At 34.9% G+C, this 23,359-nt stretch overlaps 1 protein-coding gene across 1 annotated transcript in view; it reads right to left on the bottom strand.

The window, feature by feature from the left end:
- The window catches only part of LOC150092266 (prolyl 3-hydroxylase 2-like), a 131,374-nt gene that overhangs the window by 33,590 nt on the left and 74,425 nt on the right, over positions 1 to 23,359 (bottom strand). The window contains exons 9-10 of the mRNA XM_090414922.1: positions 18,288 to 18,438; positions 1,245 to 1,359 (exon numbers count right to left, since the gene is read on the bottom strand). Coding sequence (XP_090271048.1) covers positions 1,245 to 1,359; positions 18,288 to 18,438 — 266 coding nt within the window. The remainder of the gene's footprint in view (positions 1 to 1,244; positions 1,360 to 18,287; positions 18,439 to 23,359) is intronic.

Below are 23,359 nucleotides of genomic sequence, written 5' to 3'. Positions count from 1 at the left end.
CACGGGCAATGCACGGTGCATATTGTCGTGCAATAAAAACCAACTGATGTTGTAGAACAGGTCTTTCTTGACATATCACATGCGAGCATACGGATGTTGCATCACTCCTCAACAATACTGATTGTTCACTGTGGTACCCTCAGGAACAAATTTGCAGTGGATAATTCCAGCAGTATCAAAGGAAACAATGACCATTGTCTCGACATGCGATTTTTGCAACCTGACTTTCTTCTGCAGGGGAGAAGACATTTCACAGAATCACAAGCTTTGGCATTTCCTTTCCAAATCAAACTGAAAACACCAACTTTTATCACCAGTGACAATTCTTGGCAACACATCATGTTCTTGATTAATTGCATGGATGAAATTTTGACAACATGAAAATCAGTGCTCTCTCTCTGTTCATGTGTCAACGTGTGTGTGTGGCACAAACCTCAAACAACTCTTCCTCTTGTGCAAATCTCTTCCTAATATTAATTGACCATTTCTTTACTGACACCAACTCCACAAGGAGTAGCCTAGTGGTTATTTGCCTGTCATGGGCAACAATTTCCCAACTTTCACCATGTTATTTTGATTTGTCCATGCCAAAACTGCCGTCCACAATGTGGTTCATCCTCGGGAGACTCCCCTCATTAAAAACCAATGGAACACCAGGCATGGCTCAGATAGTCATTGCCGTAAACTTTTTTTTTTTTTTTTTTTTTCAGTCTTGGTACACTTCAGTAGCAGTTTTTCCTGATTTTCAGTAAAATTTTATCACAGCTCTTTGCTCCATGCAATTACAACACACTCTAGCAGTTAAAACTATAAACACATTTGTTACTTTTATTCAGAGGGCTTGTCCTGTAAAAAATCAATCTCATTACTTAATGGGCACACTGTGTATCACTACCTGATAATGACATCTATATGCATTCTCTGTCAGTACTGAAGATACTGTAGCAATGCCACTAGTTTTTTTCTTGATCCTAATATTCTTCTATGTATGTGGTTATTTTCTTGAATTATTAATTCAAGAATTCCTGAGAGGAGACAAAACTGAGCTAAAAGATCTCCTTTAGTAACATTTAGGGTGTGAAATTGAATATGGACTGCATGTACTGTGCTATAATATAAGCATGATATCTGAAGTTTTGCAGAAAGCACTCTTTATCAAGGTGTACTATATTTGCTTAGCTAAATTTATTTATATAAGTAAATACAGCAGCAGCATAGATCAGTTAGAATTTTTAAAAAAATACCTATAATCTCTCCAAGTATAAGCAGGTTGCTGTTTAAGGCACTCTCCATTGCTAGTAAGAACACAGTTGTCAGCATGAACTGGATGGCTAAGGTCTGTTCTCTGACCTGGTGAATCTGAAGAAAAAAAAAAGAAAAAAAGAAAAAAGAGTTAACATTATTAATCCAATAAATAAATAAACAGCATAAAGTTTATCTAACTTGCCAATTATGGAAAGTTTGAAAAACTACAGTTACTTCCTGCTATAATGAACTCACAGCAATCAAAAGAATAATTTGTTATTCTTTTGAATAACAACTAGAATGACTGCCTTTTATTAGCAATTATTATTGCAAAAAATTAACTGCTAATAAAAGGCAGTCGTTCTGGTCATGTTGTAGGCAGTCACATTGTAGTGGATGAGTATGCCATAATGGGCCATGGCTTTGGTGAGAGTCGAGTGTATTTTTTTTCCCTTAAATTACTCATGAATGAAAAATACTGCAGTTATTTACAAATAGAGGTAACCCTTGTATAATGCGGCCTACAAATTGTAGTAACCCTTGTTCAATGCAGTACTTATACGAGGTTTCGATATAATATGGTCTACAAATTGTAATAATAGAGGGGTCTATTCTACAAGAATGTAATAATAGAGGGGTCTATTCTACAAGAATGTAATAATAGAGGTCTATAAATTTTTGAAAGAGGGGTCATAGAATATTGTCTGATGAAATTTTTTGTTATGTGGAAGGTCAGGAGAGAACATAGAGACATCCATGGAAGTTAAATTTGTTTGCAGTCAAGAAAGAGGTAAGAGCTAGGTTTTTCCCTCACAGAGCAGAGAGTGAGTGGTTTGCCTTTAGCGGGTAGTCCATACATCTGGTGCGAATGAATTTAAAAGAAGGTATGACAGCTGGTTTGGGTGACCATTGCAAACAATTTGTAACGATATCAAAAATGTAATTTATTAGCTTCATCTGCATGCAATTCTCTGATACCTTTTTCTATATTTACCATGATTTGTAAGTAAAGTATATATGTTGAGGAAACAAGGTAAAATCCAGACTTTTAGACAAAACATTTAATTCATCATTTCTTAGTGAGGTCTATTTGTTAAATTTATAACCCAGCTGTTGTGGTTAGACTCAGTTATTGGTTGAATATTATGAGTTTCTTTCTTCTAATATTTAAAAACTTAAAAATTAATCTATGTTTATGGATGAAATGTGCTTGTCTGGCTGAAGAAAACGAAATACAAGAAATTAACTCAAAATGGTCTTGATTGAGAATGTCTTTTAGAGTACTTGAAAGTTCCAGAAGTTGAGCAGTATTTAAATAAAAATGTTTCTTCATTCTGCAAAAACAAAATCACAAGAAATGGGTATTATCAAGTCTTGTACACAGAGCTCATACAATCTGATCTTCTGATTCAATTAGGTGAACTGATTAAAATTAAAAGTAATCTGATATGTAATGGATACAACAAAATTATCTAAAAAAATTGATAATTATCATCCTTTTACTAGATTACAATCTGATGTGAAAAGAATTTCAATACCCTACCTTAAAGGAACCTCAGAACAAATAGCAAGGATTCTTCATAAATTCAATCTATATGTTTCCTTCAAACCAGCTCTGAACTCTGTCTTCCTTTGTACACCAACAATAGATACCTTACAACTTCCTTACTGGGTGTCTATCAAGTACCTTGCATATGTCATCTTTCCTATTTTGGAGAGATTGCCATTCTGCCTTGATTAGAACTGAAGAACATCAAGACTATATTACACTTTCAAAATCTGAAAAGTCTGGCCCTGCTTCACACACTATTAATGCACTAGACACAGAGTTCTTTGGAACCACATAAAACTTCTTCATTCTAGCAAGTTCAAATTAAATCGTCTTTTCCTTGAAACAAGCATTGCGTGCTCTGTAGAGTAAATGGAAGAATAGCAGAACATTGTACCCTTTAACTGAAAAACAACCAGAGTTCAATTATCTTTGTGACGAGAGGATTCTTTATATAGAATTTTTCAACCGAAGATGAGTTAGTTAGTTGATCTCATACAGAGGTAGCAGAATTTTTTCTCCCAGAAACTTGGTTTTTTAATCCCACATAAGGATGTAAGGCTGTAAAGATAAGGAAGTCATTTTTCCTCTTTATAAGACCTTGATAGGACCATAGGCAGGGCAAACAGGGATGCTACTGACATTCGGTAGTTACAAAATGATTTGAATAGGCTGGAAACTTGGACAAACGAAATGGCCATCAATTTAATGTTAGTAAGTGCAAAGTTATGCACTTTGGCATGATTAGATTCCAGCAGCATATTACATTGGCAGGGTTATGCTACAAGAAACTACTGAGGCTAGGGATCTTGGCATAATGGTGGATAGGAATTTGAAGTTCAAAGGTAATATAGCAAAAGTTGCAAATACATTTGCAACTTTTGCTATATTACCTTTGAACTTCAAATTCCTTAACCTTGACATGCAAGGATAAGGAATCATTTTGTCTCTTTATAAGGCCTTCATAAGATAAGACCACACTTGGATTATTGTGTGGAGATTTGGTTTCTGGGTTCCAAGGGAATAAAGAAGCTGTGGAAAAGGTGCAAAGACGAGTCACAAAGATTATAATGGGATTATGGAATTTAGATTATGAGTATGTGGATTACAGGCTCCGGTTAACAGGAGAAAGAGAGATGATATAATAGAGGTCTATAAATTTTTGAAAGAGGGGGTCATAGCATATTGTCTGATGAAATTTTTTGTTATGTGGAAGGTTAGGAGAGAACATGGAGACATCCATGGAAGTTAAATTTGTTTGCAGTCAAGAAAGGGGTAAGAGCTAGGTTTTTCCCTCACAGAGCAGAGAGTGAGTGAGTGGAATGGTTTGCCTTTTAGGAGGTAGTCCATGCATCTGGTGTGAATGAATTTAAAAGAAGGTATGATAGCTGGTTTGGGCGATCTATAGCCTCTCTTGATGAGTCCTCGACTCTCTGGAGGCCTCAGGTAGTAATAATAATAATAATTTAAAATAATTTTTATCTACACAACTTACTACAATTGTTCCTTTGAACTCTAATAGTGTAATATCATATACTTCAGTTGCAACCAAGGCACATGATTTATGACTCATTATTTGGATTCATCTTTTGAATGTAGTTAATAGTCTATTTCCCTGATGATGCTCATCTAAAGCTGGCTGGATGAAACATATTGGAGTCTTTGAATAAATTCTCTATAATTTTGGAGAATTTATTCTGTTGGATTCTGAATGAAGAGAAATTAAAATTATTAATACTCCCTTCAGAATCGAACATAATCCACGATATCCAAGGCTACATTTGTAGATATTATTTAATGTAAATCTCTTATTATAAACTATTATTCATATTTTTTAATTACCTTTGAGTTTTTTTATTTAATTAATTAATCTAGGACATATATTAATAATGGAAAGGACTCTGTATAAAAATAACATTCAGATTATTTTATTTATTCCTATATTGATAGTAGAAGAATTTGTGTTCATTATATTTAATTATATATTATTTGAATTGAAAAATATCCTTTTATTTAGTTTCTGTATGTAAAGGTATAATGTTATGTAATGCTTATGCTTATGTACTGCTCTAATTGTTGTCATGGAGACGGAGTTAAAAATAGAAAGCGTGAGCGTAGTAGTGCGTGAGTTATGGATGTGAGATGGAATTGATTTGAGCTAAACGGTGAGAACAAGTTTTGGCGGGAAAACGGAGTGAATATATATAAACGGAAAGCGAGAGTAAACAAGAGCAGTGGGTCAGGAGTTGGTCAAAGCAGTTGGTTGGCAGAGTCAGCACTAGAACTAGGGAAACAGAGACCGAGTACAATTGGAGCACTCAGCACAGTAATGGCACTGAGAACAGTACAACAGAGATGAGGAAATAATTTATTAGCAGCACAGAGTTAAGTAAGAGGCTGTAGTAGAAGAATTAAGTGCTGTAATGAGATTACGAAGGATCGAAATGTAAATTGACAACTCAGAATATTGATATGGAATTCTGAAGTTAATGTTGTATTCCAGTGCTTTCAAGGAAGATTAGTGGAAAGCTGATTCTATTGCAAAGTAGTATATGAGGAATAAGTGAATTTTCTAGTGCAAGTGTGTCTGCATTTGTGATGTGCTGAAGTTAAAGATTAAGTTAATTTAAAGAAGATTACTTTTGAAATGTGTAGCTCTAGTGTGATAATTATCTAAAGTTTTAAGTGTGCCTCAGTGAATAATATGTGCAAAGATTTATTCCGGTAAGAACAGTTGTACTTAATAATAGCATTTTAGAGTGAAGTTATAAGAGTTATCTCCTTCTGTTAATCCTAACATTAACTGTGGTGTTTATGCTGAAATTAGCTGAAGCTAGAAGATTAACAGTCTTCCCCCCTTAAAGTGATAGCTATCTCTTGACTGAGCTATGTGATTTCTGACTAAGGGATAGATAAAGAATACTATTGTAAAAATATTTGCTGTGAATTTCAGTGGTAAAGAACTTTAGCACTATCTTTGCCTATTAAAGAGAAATTAGATTTTGAAGCTCAGTGTTTAATACCAAAAGTTAAGTGAATGTTATGTGTAGTTGAACTGAGTTAATTTTGCATTATCTTGTATCCAAAGTATGCTTATGTATATATTATATAACCTTACATTAAATGTTTTGTTTTTATTGATTTCAATTTGTTGTTAGCCTGATTCTTTTCCACTGCACCGTTCATAAAATTATCAAACCTAGCGAGAACCTAAAATGTTAATGTAAAATTCGGTCTATATATAAACATTAATCTGAATATAGGGTGGCACAGTATAATAGAAATTTCCCTATATTTGGATTAGTAATCAACACACAATTAATTAACCTTAATAAGAACAACGTTAAAGCAAGATGGCAGATCAAAAGACAGGAAGGACAATCCAACAATTCAAATTCCGTAAGCTGTAAAAGTTATTTAAATATGTCTAGCGCACATGTTCCATTATAGCTATTAATTATATATTTTTTGCATTTTATTTATTTTTTTACTCAGTCCATAAACTCTGCTTTAGAGACCAAACATGGCACTTTTTCAAGTCATTTCAAAAGAACAAAGAATTCAGATTTATTATTTGATGCCCTGAAAACAATAAAACCATAAAACAAGTTCAGTAGCCAGTGATAGAGTATTTTCTATTTCAGGCAATTTTGTATCTAGAATAAGAACGAGATTAAGTAATTGTTCAGTGGACATTTTATATGTTTTTTGAAATCATATTTCCTGAAGCAAAACACTTTTTCTTCTTCAACCTTTTGGTTCTGTCCACTGCTGGAAGAAGGTCTCCCCCATGATTTTCCAGACCACTCGGTTTTCTGCCTCTCCCATCCATCTCACTCTTGCAATTTGTTCCAGTTCATCCCTCCACCTTCTTCTTGGTCTTCCTCTTTGTCTTGCTCCATCCATTGGTCTCCACTCTGCTGTTTTCTAGTCCATCTCACATCACTGCATCTGGCAATACGGCCAGCCCATCTCCACTTAGCCTGCTTAATGTATTTTATAATATCCATGACAGGTGTCATGGATATTGTAAAATACTTATCCAGGTATTTGTCTTCCTATTTCTTAATGTTATTTTTAGCATACTTCTCTCCATGTGATGTTGTGTTGTTCTCAGCTTTTTGTTTAGGGCTTCTGTTAAAGTCCATGTTTCTCCTCCGTATGTAGGACAGGAAGTATGCACTGGTCGAAAGCTTTCCTTTTTAGACTCCAAGTGATGTCACTTCTGAATATGTCTCTCATTTTTCCATAAGCCATCCATCCAAGGTAAAGTCTTTGTTCAATCTCTTTTCTTTGGCAATCCTAAAAGGATAACAATTGGCCCAATTATACATATGAAGTAACTTGTTCTATTTCATGGTTTTCAACTTTGACAGTTCTATGGTTTATGTATTTATTCATCATTATTTTTGTTTTCTCTCTATTTATTTTTAATCCAATCAATCCAATTCATTTAGCTGATTTAGCCTTTCTTCCAGATCTTCAAGATTATCTGCTATTAGGACAATATCATCTGCATTCAGATGATGCAGCCTTTCTCCATTTATGTTTATTCCTTTTGTTTACCAATCAAGGCTACTAAAGACTTCCTCTAGTGCAGCTGTAAATGATTTGGGAGATATGGTGTCACCTTGCCGGATGCTTTTTTGTATTGGGAACTTTTCACTGTTTTTATATAATTTAATTACAGAAGTTGCATTATTGTAAATATGTTTTAATGTTTCAATATATGGTTTCTCAGTTCCCTGGGTTTCGAGTGCTTTTAGTGTTGCAGATGTTTTAATTGAAACAAATGATTTTTCGTAGTCTATATAGGCCAGGCATAAGGGTTTATTGTATTCAATTGATTTTTCAATGAGCTGTCTTAACCATGCTACCGGCCAAGACGACCTACAGATGTCAAGGTTATCATGGATGTGAAGTGCATATTAAAATTGTAATACCATTGATATTACATTGAAATATATGATGGATATGAAGCGTATGAGAATGCGTATTTGATCCATAATGGCCGGTAAGGTGGTTAATGTGTGAATATTGTCCAAAGTATTGTAATTCTTTCTAAATCCATCTTGTTCACAGGATTGCATTCTCTCTAGCTTAGATTTTATTCTATTATTTATAATTTTTGTGAAGACTTTATATATGATGGGGAGTAGGCTTATAGGTCTATAGTTTTTAATTTCTTCCTTATTGCTCTTTTTAAAAATTAATATTAGAAATTAATTGTTCCAATTTTTGAAATTTTTCTCTGTTTTAGGCATTTATTAAAGAGTTTAGTCAGCTGTTTGATGACAGGGCTTCCTCCCAATTTTAAGAAGTCTACCATAATTCCATCTTCTCCTGGGGCTTTTCCATTCTTTATTTCCTGCAGTGCCATTTCCACTTCGCCTTGTAAGATCTCAGGGCATCGTGTTCTTCCTCACTAGAGTTATCCATAGATGATTCTTGGATGTCTCGGTCTTTATCTTCATAGAGTTCGGTATAGCATTCCTGAATTCTTTTGATTATTGCATCTCTATTTTTTAGAAGTTCATCATTTTTGCTTCTTACAGCAACTATTTCCTTTGTTCCAACTGATAATGTTCATCTTAGGGCCTTCATATTACCATTGTTTTTTATTGTTTCTTTAATTTTCCTAGTATTATACGATCTAATTTTATGTTTCATCCTTTTATGTATAGTTTTACAAATTTCTGCATATTCTATTTTATTGGTGTCAAAATCTCTTTTCATATCTCTTCTTTTTTTCATCAGATCTAAGGTTTCCTGTTTTAGTTTTTCCTCTCTTTGGTGCCTTTTTACACCTCCTATTTCTAGTGCACAATTCAAGATAAATTTTGTTAAGATTTCATTAACATCATCTTATATTTTGTATGGATTTTAGTTTAGTTTTTTTTTAATTTGGTTTTGTATGGAGTATATTTTATTTTGTTATATTTTTGTAGTTCCATAATATTAAATAAACTGAAAAATTTTAAAATAAGTATAAATTTTTTTACTGTTTTAATTGTATTTTTTTTTGTAAATACTGGAATTCAGAAACCGTTTTTTTCAAAAGTCGGTTTTTGTATGAACACTAGTTGCTATTACATCAGAAATTTTTATGCTATAAACAGACGACATGAGCTAGTTTTTACATTTTCATGCTGAGATCACTATAGCTAGTTACATGCAGTTAACACTTTGCAGAAAAGGTGTGATTCAAGCTTTGGATAGAGAAGACTATTCCTCTCATGAAATAGCTAAAAGTCAATAAAAATTCTGTAATCAATCTAATGTGGTACAGCTGCTGTTGAAAGTGAATGAAACCAGATCTGCTGAAAGGAAGAAGGGGACAGGAAGAAAGCCACTCTGTACACCATGTCAAAATTGAGTTCTAAAGCATCTCTGCTTCAAAAATCCCACTGTCATGTGAAGAACTGAAATGGGACCAGGAAGAACAAACAGGAGTGGTGGCAAGCTCTGTAACTGTCAGGAGAAGACTCATTCGACAGGGACAGACTCATAGCCAGGCACCCTAAAAAGAAACCCTTGTTAACCAAAAAAAATAAGATTGGCTCAGTTAAATTGGTGCAAAGAGCAAGCCAAATGGACTCCTGATCAGTGAAAAGATAAACTTTTTCTGACAAGAAAAAGTTTAACCTGCAGGGTGCTGATGGCAGACAGACAGTTCAGAGACAATCAAGGGAAAAATTCAACCCTGACTGTCCGGTGTCAACAGTCAAATTTTCAGCAAGTCAGATGATCTTGTATGTCGATGGGTCTAGATGGGCTGTATGTCGTATCATGGTGTTGGTTGCTTGCTTCCAGAAAAGATTCAGTGAATGCACGTGTACCAGAAAATTTGTTTCTGGTACACGTGACGGTTTTGCCGACTAACAGAGACCAATTTACCATTAATGACGAACTGCATCTTTCAGGATGACTCCGCCCCTTGTCATAGAACAAAAAGTGTGAGTAATGCTATAATAACCTAAAACAAATATAAACTCTATGAATTGAGTTTAGTACTTAAAAAAGCTTTAGTTTTTGTTGCAGTTAATAAGTGGTTCAATGAGCACTCGATTCAGCAACTACCATGGCCAGGAAGCAGCCTAGATCTCAACCCCATTGAGAATTTATAGTACCAAATGGAGACTGAAATACACAAGAAGAAGCCGAAAACACTTCTGCAACTCCAAGAAGTCATTATAAGGGTATGGAACCATAAACTGACAGTTGCATCCATCAGGACATTGATTTTGTCAATGCCCCGATGATGTCAAGCTGTAATAAAGGCAAGACCCACAAATAACTAGAAGCAAAAAGTGAAACTGAACTAAATTTTGATACCAGTATTTGTTTTTCCAGTGAAAATATCACTGTCCACTCTATTTTGAAATATTTGCAAATTTGTTAAGTTTGTTGTCATTTCATATTATTATTATTATTATTATGTAACATCTCCAGGGAGTTCAAAGACTCATTGATTGAGGGCATCTACTCTACAACTCTCCATCTCTACCAATCCAACAACTGCAACTACCTTCATTATCTACACCAGTGCTTCCCAAACTGTGGGCTGTGACCCTTTTGGGGGCCATTAGTTTTGTTGAGGGGTTTAATAAAGGCAAGAGGCAACCCACAAATAACTAAACAGCAAAAAGTGAACTTTTAGCTTTCAATGTTAGTAAAATTGTGTAATTGAACTAAATTTTGATACCAGTATTTGTTTTTCCAGTGAAAATGTTACTGTTCACTCCATTTTGAAATTGCAAATTTGTCAAGTTTGTTGTCATTTCCTGTTATTATTATTATTATGTAACACCTCCTCCTGTCCAAAGACTCATCAATTGAGGGCACTCTACAACTCTCCATCTCCGCCAATCCAACAACTGCAACTACCTTTATCATCTACACCACTGCTTCCCAAACTGTGGGCTGTGACCCCCTTTGGGGCCATTAGTTTTGTTGAGGGGGCCACAAAATAATGAAAACAAATTTAAAATGTTTTAAGACTAAGTAGATTTTTTTTTTTATCTTGAAAGAACGTATTTAATTTTTATTATTAATTATTTCTTTTCTGTTATTTTCATTGGTGTTGGTCACACACTGGTGTTGGTTCACAAATTTTGCTTCCTGCATATTTCGGCACTTAATGAATATTAGCTATATAAAAATATAAGATAATGTGCCATGTCAAATGTGTATGTAAGATGCCAAAAATGTAATATTTGCATTTGATTTTTTGCAATATTCGCTCTGTATGTTTTGTATTGAATATAAATACAATAAATATTATAATAATATATGTCTGTATTACAATTTTTTTTCTTTCGATGGGGACCATGAAATATTTTAATTTTTCATGTACACCCCTTGAGGGTACATGGCAGGAATTTGATGATGATGATGCTTGCAATTCTAAATAAAAAGTGGCAAAGCTTTTTATAAAGATCTCTTTAGAACACTTTTACATATACAGTATAAAGAAGTGATAACTACTGTTAAATGGTAATGAAATTCATGTCACACTGGGAACACTCATGTATTGCAGAAAAGTGAAGTCGCAAGGGTCAGTTGACTTGAGGATGGAACTGTGAATGACTGAACTTTTGAAAGTCTGACAAATGGTAGATTACTATAAAACAGTTGATCAAAGATTAGAGACCACTGACATCAGTTTTGAGGAACATTAGAGGATTGATCAGATAAAATCAATAGCAAGGAAAACATTAAAAATCTTGAGTAGTACTTTTGTGGTCACTTAAACAGAGTGGGACAGAAAGATTTGGCAAATACAGTTAGTAGCACCTTTGAAGACCAAAATGACAATGTCAGAGACTTGACTAATAACATATTAATGTGGAAGAAAATTATTGATAAGAAGCTAATAATGTAAATGAGTTGTGTAGTATTATCAGAGCATTCTGAATACTTCTTCACTGATGTGATGAGAACTCTACTCCAATTGTGATTTCAACCTCATAACCAAGCTTTCTGGATTATGCAGTGTTGCTACTGAGAAGTATTACACTCCCATGCCCATTCACTCAAATCTATTCAAGTCTTCTTGTAAGGACACATCTGCTCTCCATCTCATAGTTTCATAGCTTGTCCCAACTTTGCATCATCTGCAAACAACTGAACATTCCCCATCCAAATCTTGCCCAATATCATTAACATGCAGGTTAAACATCAATGGCTCTAAAACAGACCCTTGAGGTATACGACTAGTGACTTCCCTCTTCTCGGATATTGCTCCCCATAAACGACTTCTCGATACCTATTAGATAGTTGATCTCCAATTCAATGCACTAGTCTAACATCCAACCCTATCCATTCTAGTTTGACTATCAAACGGCTTTGCAAAATCTAAGTATACTACTGTATATCAATCTCCTTTGTCCAATGATGCCATCACCTTATCATAATAAGTGAGTAGATTTACTGAAACATGACCTCCCTTTTAGCAAATCCATGCTCTCCATCAAAGATAATAACACTGTTGTCAACCCTATTCCGGATCCTGGAAACAACTATCACTAGCATCTCCAACACTTTAACCATGACAACTGACACACAGACAGACCCTATAATTTGATGCTTCAGTTCTGTCAGCTCCCTTATGAAGCAACACAATCCTGCCTTCATTCCACTCGTTTAGAAACTGACGCACTGTAAGACTCATATTAGACAAATATGTCAAGGCAGATGTCAACTCCCTGGAACATTCATTCAAAATACATGGTGATATATCAAGTTCCACAGCTTTATTAACATCAAGTTTGCTTAATACTCCATATACCTCTTGCTCGCTTCCAGTCAGTAAGTGACCTTATAACTGTAAGTGAGCTCTCCTCTCATCATCCACTGCTCTCAAACTCTATATGATGTCACTTTGCAAGAATGAAAGACCTTTACGAAATGCTCATTAAATATCTCAACTCTATCTTCTGCAGAAGTGTTTTCATACCATTTTCTCCAATCAATATCATTCATCCATAATCTTTTTTTTTTCTTTTTGCTAGCTACATATTAAAAGAGCTCCCTAAGATTGTTTTTGACTTCATTAACTAACTGCTGCACATATTGCACTTTCGCTACCCTTACCAACCACAGTCACCCTCCTTGCCTATTCTTTGTAATCCTCATGGAATTGATTATTACCATTCCTCTTATGTTGCCTCCATAATGCCTTTTTCCTGTTCATCCATTTCACACCTATTTTATTTAACCATCTGATCCTTGGAATACATTTAGACATTGCTTCTACTAGATAGTTCTTGAATATCACCCAAGCATTGCTGATCCCCCTTATAACCAACTCCTCATTCCATGCTACAGCTGCAAGCAGTCTTCTGAGATTCTCATAATCATCAGCCTTGTAGTTCACCACAAGGCTGATAGGTGAACCCTTTCCTCACGGTAGTCCTCACACTGCTGGCAACCACCCACACACAACTGGAAGGTGATTTGACAGCTCATTTATAATAACATCCTTGGATGAGATGATCAAATCCAAGACTCTCAATCCTTCTGTACTCTGTATTTATATACTGCCTGAGGTAGTTGTCCCTCAAATACTCGAGAAACTCCAGTCTATATTGCCATAATTAAAATCACCCATAATAAGTTCTTTTTTTTTACTTGCTTGGCTAATTTGATTACATATCATGGTCACTATGTACATTACAAGATCTATAGCAACATCTGACTAAGTATGTCATTCTATTTACATTTATCTCATAACATACTGCCTTAAAACTACTCCCACTATTTCCCTCTTGCATCTCTACCTTGTATGGACATAACTCTTTTCTATCATCAATAGTACGCTAACATCCTTTTTTCCTTTTCTATCTTCACGAAACACATCATACACTTTCATCTCTATTTCTGTCAGGATGTCATCCTCATCCAACCATGTCTCACTTATTCCAACAATTTTTGGATGAACAAACTCAATGCATGGAATTAATTCATTTCCCTTGTTTCTGATGCTTCTAGCATTTGTATACAAACATAACAGCTCATTTCTATCTATAACAAGTTTCTCTGATACCACTTGTTAGATGTTACTTCTCTATACTTTCCTCAAGGCATTTCTTTTTCTGCATATTCTTCCCAGAAGAACCATCTTCAAAGCCAACTGTTTATCTCACCTCCCAGGTCATCCCCTTCCCTTTTTGTCTGCATGCACACATTCACATCCTCTTTGAACATCAACTTTTCTCATGCTGTGTTCTCCTGTCCACCCCGAGTCATCCTGTTTCCCTGTTTATCTTGTGCCCTTTTTCTCTCAGTCTCTACACTCATGCTACCCACTTCATTCATAAGCACCACTTTAATCTCTCCTTCCTTACTCTCCTGCTCTTTTACATTGCTTCTTACTTGCTCACATTCATTCTCTGCACTCACACCAAAACCAAATTCAGTTCAATTTGTCATTCAAACTCATTCCATACATTAACAAATTGCACTCCTTTCTCCTCAAACATTTCTTCTAACATCATTCACAATCTTTGCTCTCCATGTCATCTCATCACTGTCATGCCTTGGCAACAAACTGACTATCTTTCCTATCACACTATTATCTTTTATTCTTATTAACAACACCCTAACATTCGATCTTACGTTTTTCCTTGTTCCCAGTCAAGTCATTTGTCCCTACTACCAACTCTCTTTTTCTTGCTTACTCTTCATATTCAATGTCTCAATCACTCTATTCATATTACATCCAGGAAAACAAACCTTGTGCATCTTCTCATTTACCTGTAATAATCAAATCCCCATACAATGCCACTTGCGTATCTTTCATTACCTCTTTCATACTGACATAATTTGTTTTCGTCTTCTTCACTCTTCCATACATATCTATAATTCTTTTCAGTTCACTGTGCATCCATCTCATCTTCTCCATCTTAGATTTTGAATCTTGCATTATTTTTTAGCTATCATTCACTCTCTCTATTTTATTGTCAGTTACACACACTTGTTCTCCATCAAAGCTGCTCGCCACCCTACCATTACTTGCACTCTGTTTTTCAACTTCTGCTACATTTGTATCACTCACATCATTCTTACTACCATTTGATTGTTTCATTCTGCATATCACTTGAATGCTTTTTCAAAACTTTTTTTTACTACTATTTCACTGCTCTTTTACAATGTCTTCCTTTGCTATAATAATCACCACTCATCCTTCTCGTGGCAATGTTGCAACTATCACCTTCAGTTTCCAATATGTTACTGTCCATCATGTCCACATTCAGATCACACTTCGATCAAAATCAAAATTTAACTCCTGTAAAGGCAAAAGACAATGCCACTATCATCTTTTCTTCGCTGGTTACTATACTCTACTCTACGATTAACGATTTTATAAACAAACAAGCCTACACACTACAAACACTGCAAGCATACGACTTCTACTGCAATTCTTACACATAAACACACACTTATTAGAATTAATTAGTCAAAAAACTTATCTAAATCGAGAGCCTTCTTCTCACAAACCTTCCAGCGAAATGCTCCTGGGATGATTTGCTATAAAGGCAAAAAAATTTGCTAGAAAAACATACTAGCAAAACTAAGAAACTGGTATGCAAATGATAACATAACTCTTGATATGTCAGAAAATATTTTGTCTGGCTTTTTCATGCATTTCTGCAATCAATAGGAACTGCAACATACATATACCATGTGCCTTGTTGCTAGCAGTGCTTCAATGCATATAAAATTTCTTTCCTTCCAACTTCCCATAGAGCTATCTGTTCATGGTTTTCACAATGTGTTGATACCACTGAAAATGCTTAAGTTTCTCATCAACTACTTGGCAACGTAACTCATAAAATCAAGGAATGATTTATCTTCTTTGAATCATTTCTTCAAAATGGAATTAGAAATGCAATTATTATTCAGTAGTAGTATAATCAACCTTATCGATGAAAGAAGAACATAGAAAAGAGGAGCAAATGAAGAAGAAAGATTAAGATATAAAACATTGGATAAAAGAATCAAACAGTTATGCAGAAGATTGAAAGAAAACTGGATAAATAAACAGTGCACCGAGATAGAAGAATTACAAAATACGAACAAAACCAGAGAAGCATTCCTGAAAGTGAAAGAACTTAATGGAAAAGCAAAACATACACAGTCTAATAACATCAAGGACAAAGATGGAAACATAATCATTGATAAGGAAAAGATAAATGGAAGATGGGTAGAGTACTTATCAGATCTCTATGATGATGATGGTAACATGTTAGACGATTCATGACACCTTAAGTTAAACGTAATAACAGATACCACTCTACCGACAAGAAAGGAGATAGAACATGTAATTAAGAATCTTCCTAATAATATATACACTGAGTGTGATAATATCTCGGCTGAGCTGCTGAAAGCTTTGACTGGCAATAATAACACTTTAGTGGAATCCATTCAGGACATCTATAAAACAATAGAATTACCTGAAGTTTTTACAACATGCACAAAATTGCAGGATTACAGAACTGTGAGCCTAATATCCCATGCATCTAAAATTATTTTAACCATTGTTAACAAACAAATTGAAAGCGCCTTAAGCAGTGAATTGAGTGAACAACAGAAAAGCTTCAGAAGAGGAATGGGAACCATTAATGCTATCCTGGAACTAAAAATATTAATAGAAAGATCACTTGAAAGAAATAGGAACATTTACATATGCTTCATGGACTTTCTGAAGGCTTTTGACCATGCAAAACAATAAAATGCTCAATATATTAGATAAATTAAACATAGAAGATCATGTACTGAGATTATAAAAATGATTTACACCAAACAGAAAATGCAGCTGTTTAACTCTGAGACTTCTGTAGTGAAAATAAAAAGAGGAGTTAGACAAGGTTGTATCCTTTCACCAAATCTATTTAATATCTATAGTGAGACAGTGATGAAAAAGATTGAAAAACAAAAAATAGGAATTAGTATCAATGGTATAAAATACAACAATCTTAGATATGCTGATGATACCATTGCAAGAGCAGAAAACTGAAACAAATTAATCAAATTGCTGCAGCTACTAATTGAAGAAGGTAAAGAATTTGGATTAGATATAAATGCAAAAAAGACCAAATTTATGAAAATCTCAAAAGAAAACAGATCCGAGCCAGAAATATTCATAAACAATATGAAAATTGAACATACAACAGAATACAAATATTTAGGCACTTACTTTACTGCAGATGGAAAGCAAGATAAAGAAATAAAAATAAGAACATCCATAGCTAAAGATGCATTCTGGAAAAATAAAGATATGCTCAGAAGTTCTGTGAGTATCGAGACAAAGAAAAGAATGATAAGAACATTAGTGTGGCCAATTTTCACATATGGAAGTGAGACCTGGATATTCAAGAAGAGACTAAGACAACAGATAATGGCCTTTGAAATGTGGTGCTATAGGAGAGCTCTAAAAATCTCATGTGACTTTTTAGAGCTCTTTTTTTAGTGACTTTTTTTTAGTCATGTGACTAAAAATCTCATGTGACAAAAACAGATGTCCTACAGAAAATGAGAACACAGAGATCTTTATTACAGGAAATGATCCAGAGAAAGATGAGATTGGCAGGACATGTACTGAGAGGTTCACCAGGACAGAGGATACTAACAGTTTTAGAAGGAAAAATTATGGGAAAAGGATCAAGAGGCAAAAAACGAAGGACATAGCTTGAAGATATAAGATCATGGACAGGATCACATGGCTATGCAGAAACAAAAAGGAAAGCCACCAACAGAGAGAGAGAGAACGGGAAGGACATGGTGCTGCACCCTCTCACTGAGGAAGCCACATGAAGAAGAAAAAGAAAGTAGTAGAATTGTCTGCGTGGTTAGCTGAGAGATTACGAGCTTTGCAACCATATGCCTGGGAAAGGAGTGTCCTGCATTCGATTCTCGTTGCTGATGTGAGGAGCAAAGGATTTTTCTCAGACATAGCCATGTTAGCCGGCCTTGGATGTGGGTTGCAGGGTTTTTCTCCCCAGTTTATCTGGGGTTTTTCCTCTTGCAAAGCAGGCAAACTGGTCTCAAGAACACAACACTTCACAGACAATTACACATGGTTGAGCGTGGGGATAACGACCCCACCTCGTAGTGAGTTATGAAACCCAAAAATGGGAAGCCAAGGCCCTACATGGGGCTATAGTACTGAAGAAGAAGAAGAATAGAATTATTATTTTGTGTTAATTTAAAACCAATTTTTGAAATAAAGAAAACATAATACATTAAGATGCTTTTTAATTAATACTAAGGACTGTGTACTTGTAGATAAAATGCTAATTTTAGATAAACTGGATAGCATGTAATACATCCCTCCCATTTCTCCATTGCACCACTGCTTGTTTGCAGACATTGGAATTTAATATCACTGGGCATCATTTTCTTAAGAATTAATTTTATATAGAATGGCATTATTTATTATTCCTATTTGTATAAATGTTTCTTAACCATATCAAGTTAATAAAAAACCTACCAGGTAAAGCAGTTCGACATACCAGGTGGGTATATGCAAAAAAAAGTTCTGACTTCAAATCAAAATACAGTTCTACATAATGTCTAGCCTTTTCACTAACATTAAGAAACAACTGGGCTGAAATTGGATCCAGAATGCCTCGTTGTGCAAGCTGAAAAAAAAAATTATGATACTGAATATATTCACCAATTCGATTTATTTATTACTGTTTTTATTTTTAACCAGATGTAATCATAATAAAAAATATTAATCAAATCAGTGTTAAACTAAAATTTCTTTAATAGAAAAGAAGCCAATTTAATTAATGTTAATTCTTTACAACAGTGTTTCCCAAACTTTCAGTACTTGCATACTCAATTTAAAATTTTAGTAACACCTGCATACCTGCACCTCAGACAAGGCAATTTGGAAGAAGTCATAATAATATTTCATGCAAACACAGATAATTGTAAAACTATTTGTTTTTTAAACATTTACGTTATAATAAATTACAACTATTTAAAACAAATTTTTAATTATTAAATGCATTTCATTTATATGAAACCAAAAAACATATAGAAGAAACCAAAAATTATGAAATTTAAATTTTCAATAATAAAATTAAGTTTAATGAAGTTAAATCAAGTTTTTTGAAAAGGAATGATTAGTAATGGATTCTTTCTGCACTACTATCAAATTTGTTCATGGAGTGGTTTGAGAAACAAGTCTTAATCTTCTTCCTTAAAAAAGCCTTAATCTGGAAAAATACTTCCAACATCTTTCTTTAAATCCAGAGTAATTTAATAATAAGGTGAGATAACCTTTTGGCAACTCGTATAGGTAAATATGACTTCTCCATTACTTCCACCTTAGTATCACCACCTCTGGGTCAGGCTCCCACTGACGAGACCTCAATAAAGGTCGAAACCGGTCTGGGTAGTGGCCCCTCCCTTAATGCATATCCGCAAGGAGATGCGCTTTGCATTATGGGAGATATTAAGTCAAGTAGTGATGAGAGCTTGGTCTGCCTTTACCATGAGTTGCCTCAGTCCTGAAGATACTTCAGGCACAAACTTTGTTTTCATACACTTGGATAAAGGGTTAAGGTCAAGGTAATCATTCTGATTTATATAGATGTCTCCATCTATCTGATTTTTTAATATCTTTGTTTTTTGAGAGTTTATTTTTAGTCCAAATATTTCTGCACTTCTCCTAAGGCTGTTAAAGTGGTTTTGGGCATCTATGATGTTAGAGTCAATGAGGACTATATCAACTGCAAAGCTCAGGTCTGAAAGGTGCATCTGTATATATCAGTATTGGATGAGTGCCCCTCTGTCACACCATAGCTCATCATGCCATGCCTAAAATATACTCAGGCAAATGCATTCTAATTATTCACCATTCCACAGAAGAAAACTATTCTCACTTCTCTGCTTTGCTCACATACTCTTTGTACAGCTTTCAGGGATGACCTTTTGTTCCCCCCAAAATCCTACCATACTATGAAATAAAATTTTCAATGTTAACCTGATAAAAACAAATTACCAACCTATGTCTCTATCTTATCCCCTCTTTTCCTCCTCCTCCTATCCACTAGACTTTTGCACATTGTATTTTCTCAACCTTTCTTCATATTCAACATCCAGACACCAAAAATTGCCTTAGACAATCAACTCTGGAGCCTTTCCAATATCTTCATCCTTTTGAAAAACAAGGTAACCAAATCTGAGCACAGTAGTTCATATGTGGCCTAATCAGGACCTTACAATGACTCTGTAGATATAATCTCCCTATGTCTCCGAATTAGTGCCTTCTGCATCATATCCAACATTTGCTGTCACTCATAATTTTAACACTGTGTCTGCATTTTAGGTCCCAATCTACCATTGCCCTCATATCTCATTGATTTCTCTGATTATTTCCTCCACCATATCCCCACCAAATGTATACTGTGCATTCTATTTTTGTTTTCAGAATTTTAAAACCTTAAACTCTGCAACATTAGACTGGAAACCCCATTCCCATGACATTCACTCCGTATATTCAAGTCCCCTTATAAAATCTTCCAAACTTCACATCATCTGAAAAGAACTGAATATCTCTGCTCAAACTTTTCCCCAATATGATTAACATATAAGTTAAACAGCAATGTCCTTAAAACAGACCCCTGAGGCACACCACTAGTGACGTGACTTTCCTCTTCTGGGATATTGCTCTCCCATACACAACTTGTTGATACCTATCAGAGAGCCAATCTCCAATTTAGTGTACTAGTCTAATATCCTCTCCACTCTAGTTTGACTATCAACTTATTATGTGGTAATCTATCAAAAGCTTTTACAAACTTGAAGTATACTACAGTGTATCCATCTCCACCTTATTGTAAATAAGTAAATAGATTATTGAAACATGACCTCCCTTTAGCAAATCTATGCTGTCCATCAAAGATAATACCACTGTTGTCAACACAATTTTCATGAGGCTTTCCAACACTTTAATCACAACACCTGATGCACAGATTGGCCTATAACTTGATGCTTGAATTCTGTCACCTCCTTTATGAAGTGGAACAATCTTGCTTTCCTTCCACTCCTGAACCCAATATAAGATACATTAAACAAATGTGTGAAGGAAGATGTCAATTCCCTGGCATGTTTCTTCAAAATATGGGGTGATATATCATCAGGTTCAACAGCCTTATTAATTCTTAATTCTCCATATACTTCTCCTTCTTCTTCACTCACAGTTAGTCTCTCCTCATCATCCACTGCTCTCAAACTCTCCATGATGTCACAATCACAAGGATAAAAGAACTTTATGAACTGCTCATTAAATATCTCAAAGACATCCTCTGAAGGAGTTGTCCTTATACCAATTACTCCAGTCGATGCCATCCTACATAATCGTTCTTATTTCTGCTGGCTACATACAGATAACTTTAAGTTATCTGTATGTTAACTTAAACATACAGATAACTGTATGTTTAAGTTAATTTAAACTGTATATTTTTAACTGTATGTTTAAGTAAGTTAAAGTCTAAATGTCGCTCATACTTCACTTTTTTTACCATTCCTCTTATGTTGCCTCCATAATGCCTTTTTCCTCTGTATTGCATGTTTAATCTCTTCATCCATTTCACACCCACTTTATTTAACCTTCTGATCCTTGGAATACGTTTAGACATTGCTTCTACTAGATAGTTCTTGAATATCACCCAAGCATCACTGATCTCCTTTACACCCAACTCTTCATTCCATGCTACAGCTGCAAGCAGTCTTCTGAGATTCTCATAATCATCAGCCTTGTAGTTCACCACACATACCCTTTCCTCACACTGCTGGCAACCACCCACACACAACCGGAAGGTGATTTGACAGCTCATTTATAATAACATCCTCTGATGAGATGATCAAATCCAAGACCCTCAATGCTCATGTGTCCCCTATTACATACTGCCTAAGGCAGTTGTTCCTCAAAAACTCATTTTCTTTAGTTAAAATCACCCATAATGTTCACACTTTTTGCATTTGCTTGGCTGATTTGCTTATACATCCAGTGAAGTATTCACCTCTATCTCACACCATACTACCTCAAAACTATTACCACTATTTCCACCTTGCATCTCTACCTCGTGTGGACATAACTGTTTTTCTATAATCAATAGCATTCTACCTTCCTTTTTACCCTTTCTATCTTCATGAAATATATTTCATGAAGATGCGACCATTTCATTTCCATTGTTTCTGATACTTCTAGCCTTCGTATAGAAACATAACAGCTCATGCCTAGATCAATAAAAAGATCCAAGATACCTATAGGATCCAAGAATGGATCTATAGGTCTCCTGGATCTATTGAGATCTTGTTGTAGATACAGGAATGGATCTATAACAAGATCTCTCATTCTAATACAACTTATTAGATGTAACGTCTCGATACCTTCCCAGAACCATTTCTTTTTCTCCTTACTTGCCCCAGAATCTTCTTCAAATCCAACTATTTTCCCTACATCCCAGGTCATTCCCTTCCCTTTTTGTCTATAAACACACATTTACATCCTTTTGGAGCATCAACCTTTTTCCTGCTGTGTTCCTCTGTCCACCCTGAGTCTTCTCATTTCCCTGTTTTTCTTGCACACTTGTTCTCTCATTCTCTACACTCATGCTACCCACTTCTTCATTCAAAAGCACTACTTCGACCTCTCCTTCTTTACTCTTCCACATTGCTTCTTAATTGCTCAGATTCATTCTCTGGACTCAATTACTCTCCCTTCCAGCAGCAGTCTCTCGAAAACTCACACCAAAACCATTTAAATGAAGTCCATCACTCTTATACAGTTAATTCTTCCTTCAAACTCATTCCACACATTAACAAACTGTACTTCTTTCTGTTCATAGATATCTGCTAACATATCATTAATAATTCTTACTCTCTGCATTATCTCATCAATGTCATACCTAGGCAACACAGAGCACCTTTCCTATCACACTGTATACCAGACAAGTAATTCATCCCTACTACCACTACCAACTCATCTGCTTGCTTAGTCCTCATATCCAATGCCTCAATCACTCTATTCATTTAACCTCTCTGAAAACAAATCATGTACATTTTCTTGTTTACCACCTCTAATAATTGAATCACCAAAACACCATTCGCAGGTCTTTCATTACCATTTTCGTTCTGTCATTTGTTTCTATCTTCTTCACTCTTCAATACATATCTACAATTCTCTTCATTTCACTCCGCATCCACCTCATCTCTTGCTTCATTTCACAAACTCGGCTTTCAAATCTTGCAGCCTTTTTCACTACCATTCACTCTTGTTGTTTTATCACCAGTCAGTTACACACACATATGTTCACCATCATCCTGCTTGCCACCTTACTGTTAACCACACTCAGTTTTTCAATGTCATTATTTCCCACTTCATCATTAATTCACTGTTTTTTAACATATAAATTATCACCTGCTTTATCATCAGTGGAACTTTTTTCCACACATTCTCTGAACATGCACACAATCTTCAACTGCCGTGTCATGACAGTTGAAGATTGTTAATGATGCCATATTCCTTACTCATATTTAAACTCA

The sequence above is a fragment of the Typopeltis vanoorti genome, chromosome 26, assembly GCF_054136105.1.
Source record: "Typopeltis vanoorti isolate ZY-2024b chromosome 26, IOZ_Tvanoo_1.0, whole genome shotgun sequence".
In the NCBI taxonomy this organism is placed as follows: domain Eukaryota; kingdom Metazoa; phylum Arthropoda; class Arachnida; order Uropygi; family Thelyphonidae; genus Typopeltis; species Typopeltis vanoorti.
Note: the sequence above shows the minus strand (reverse complement) of the source record. Positions and strands in the feature narration are given on the sequence as shown.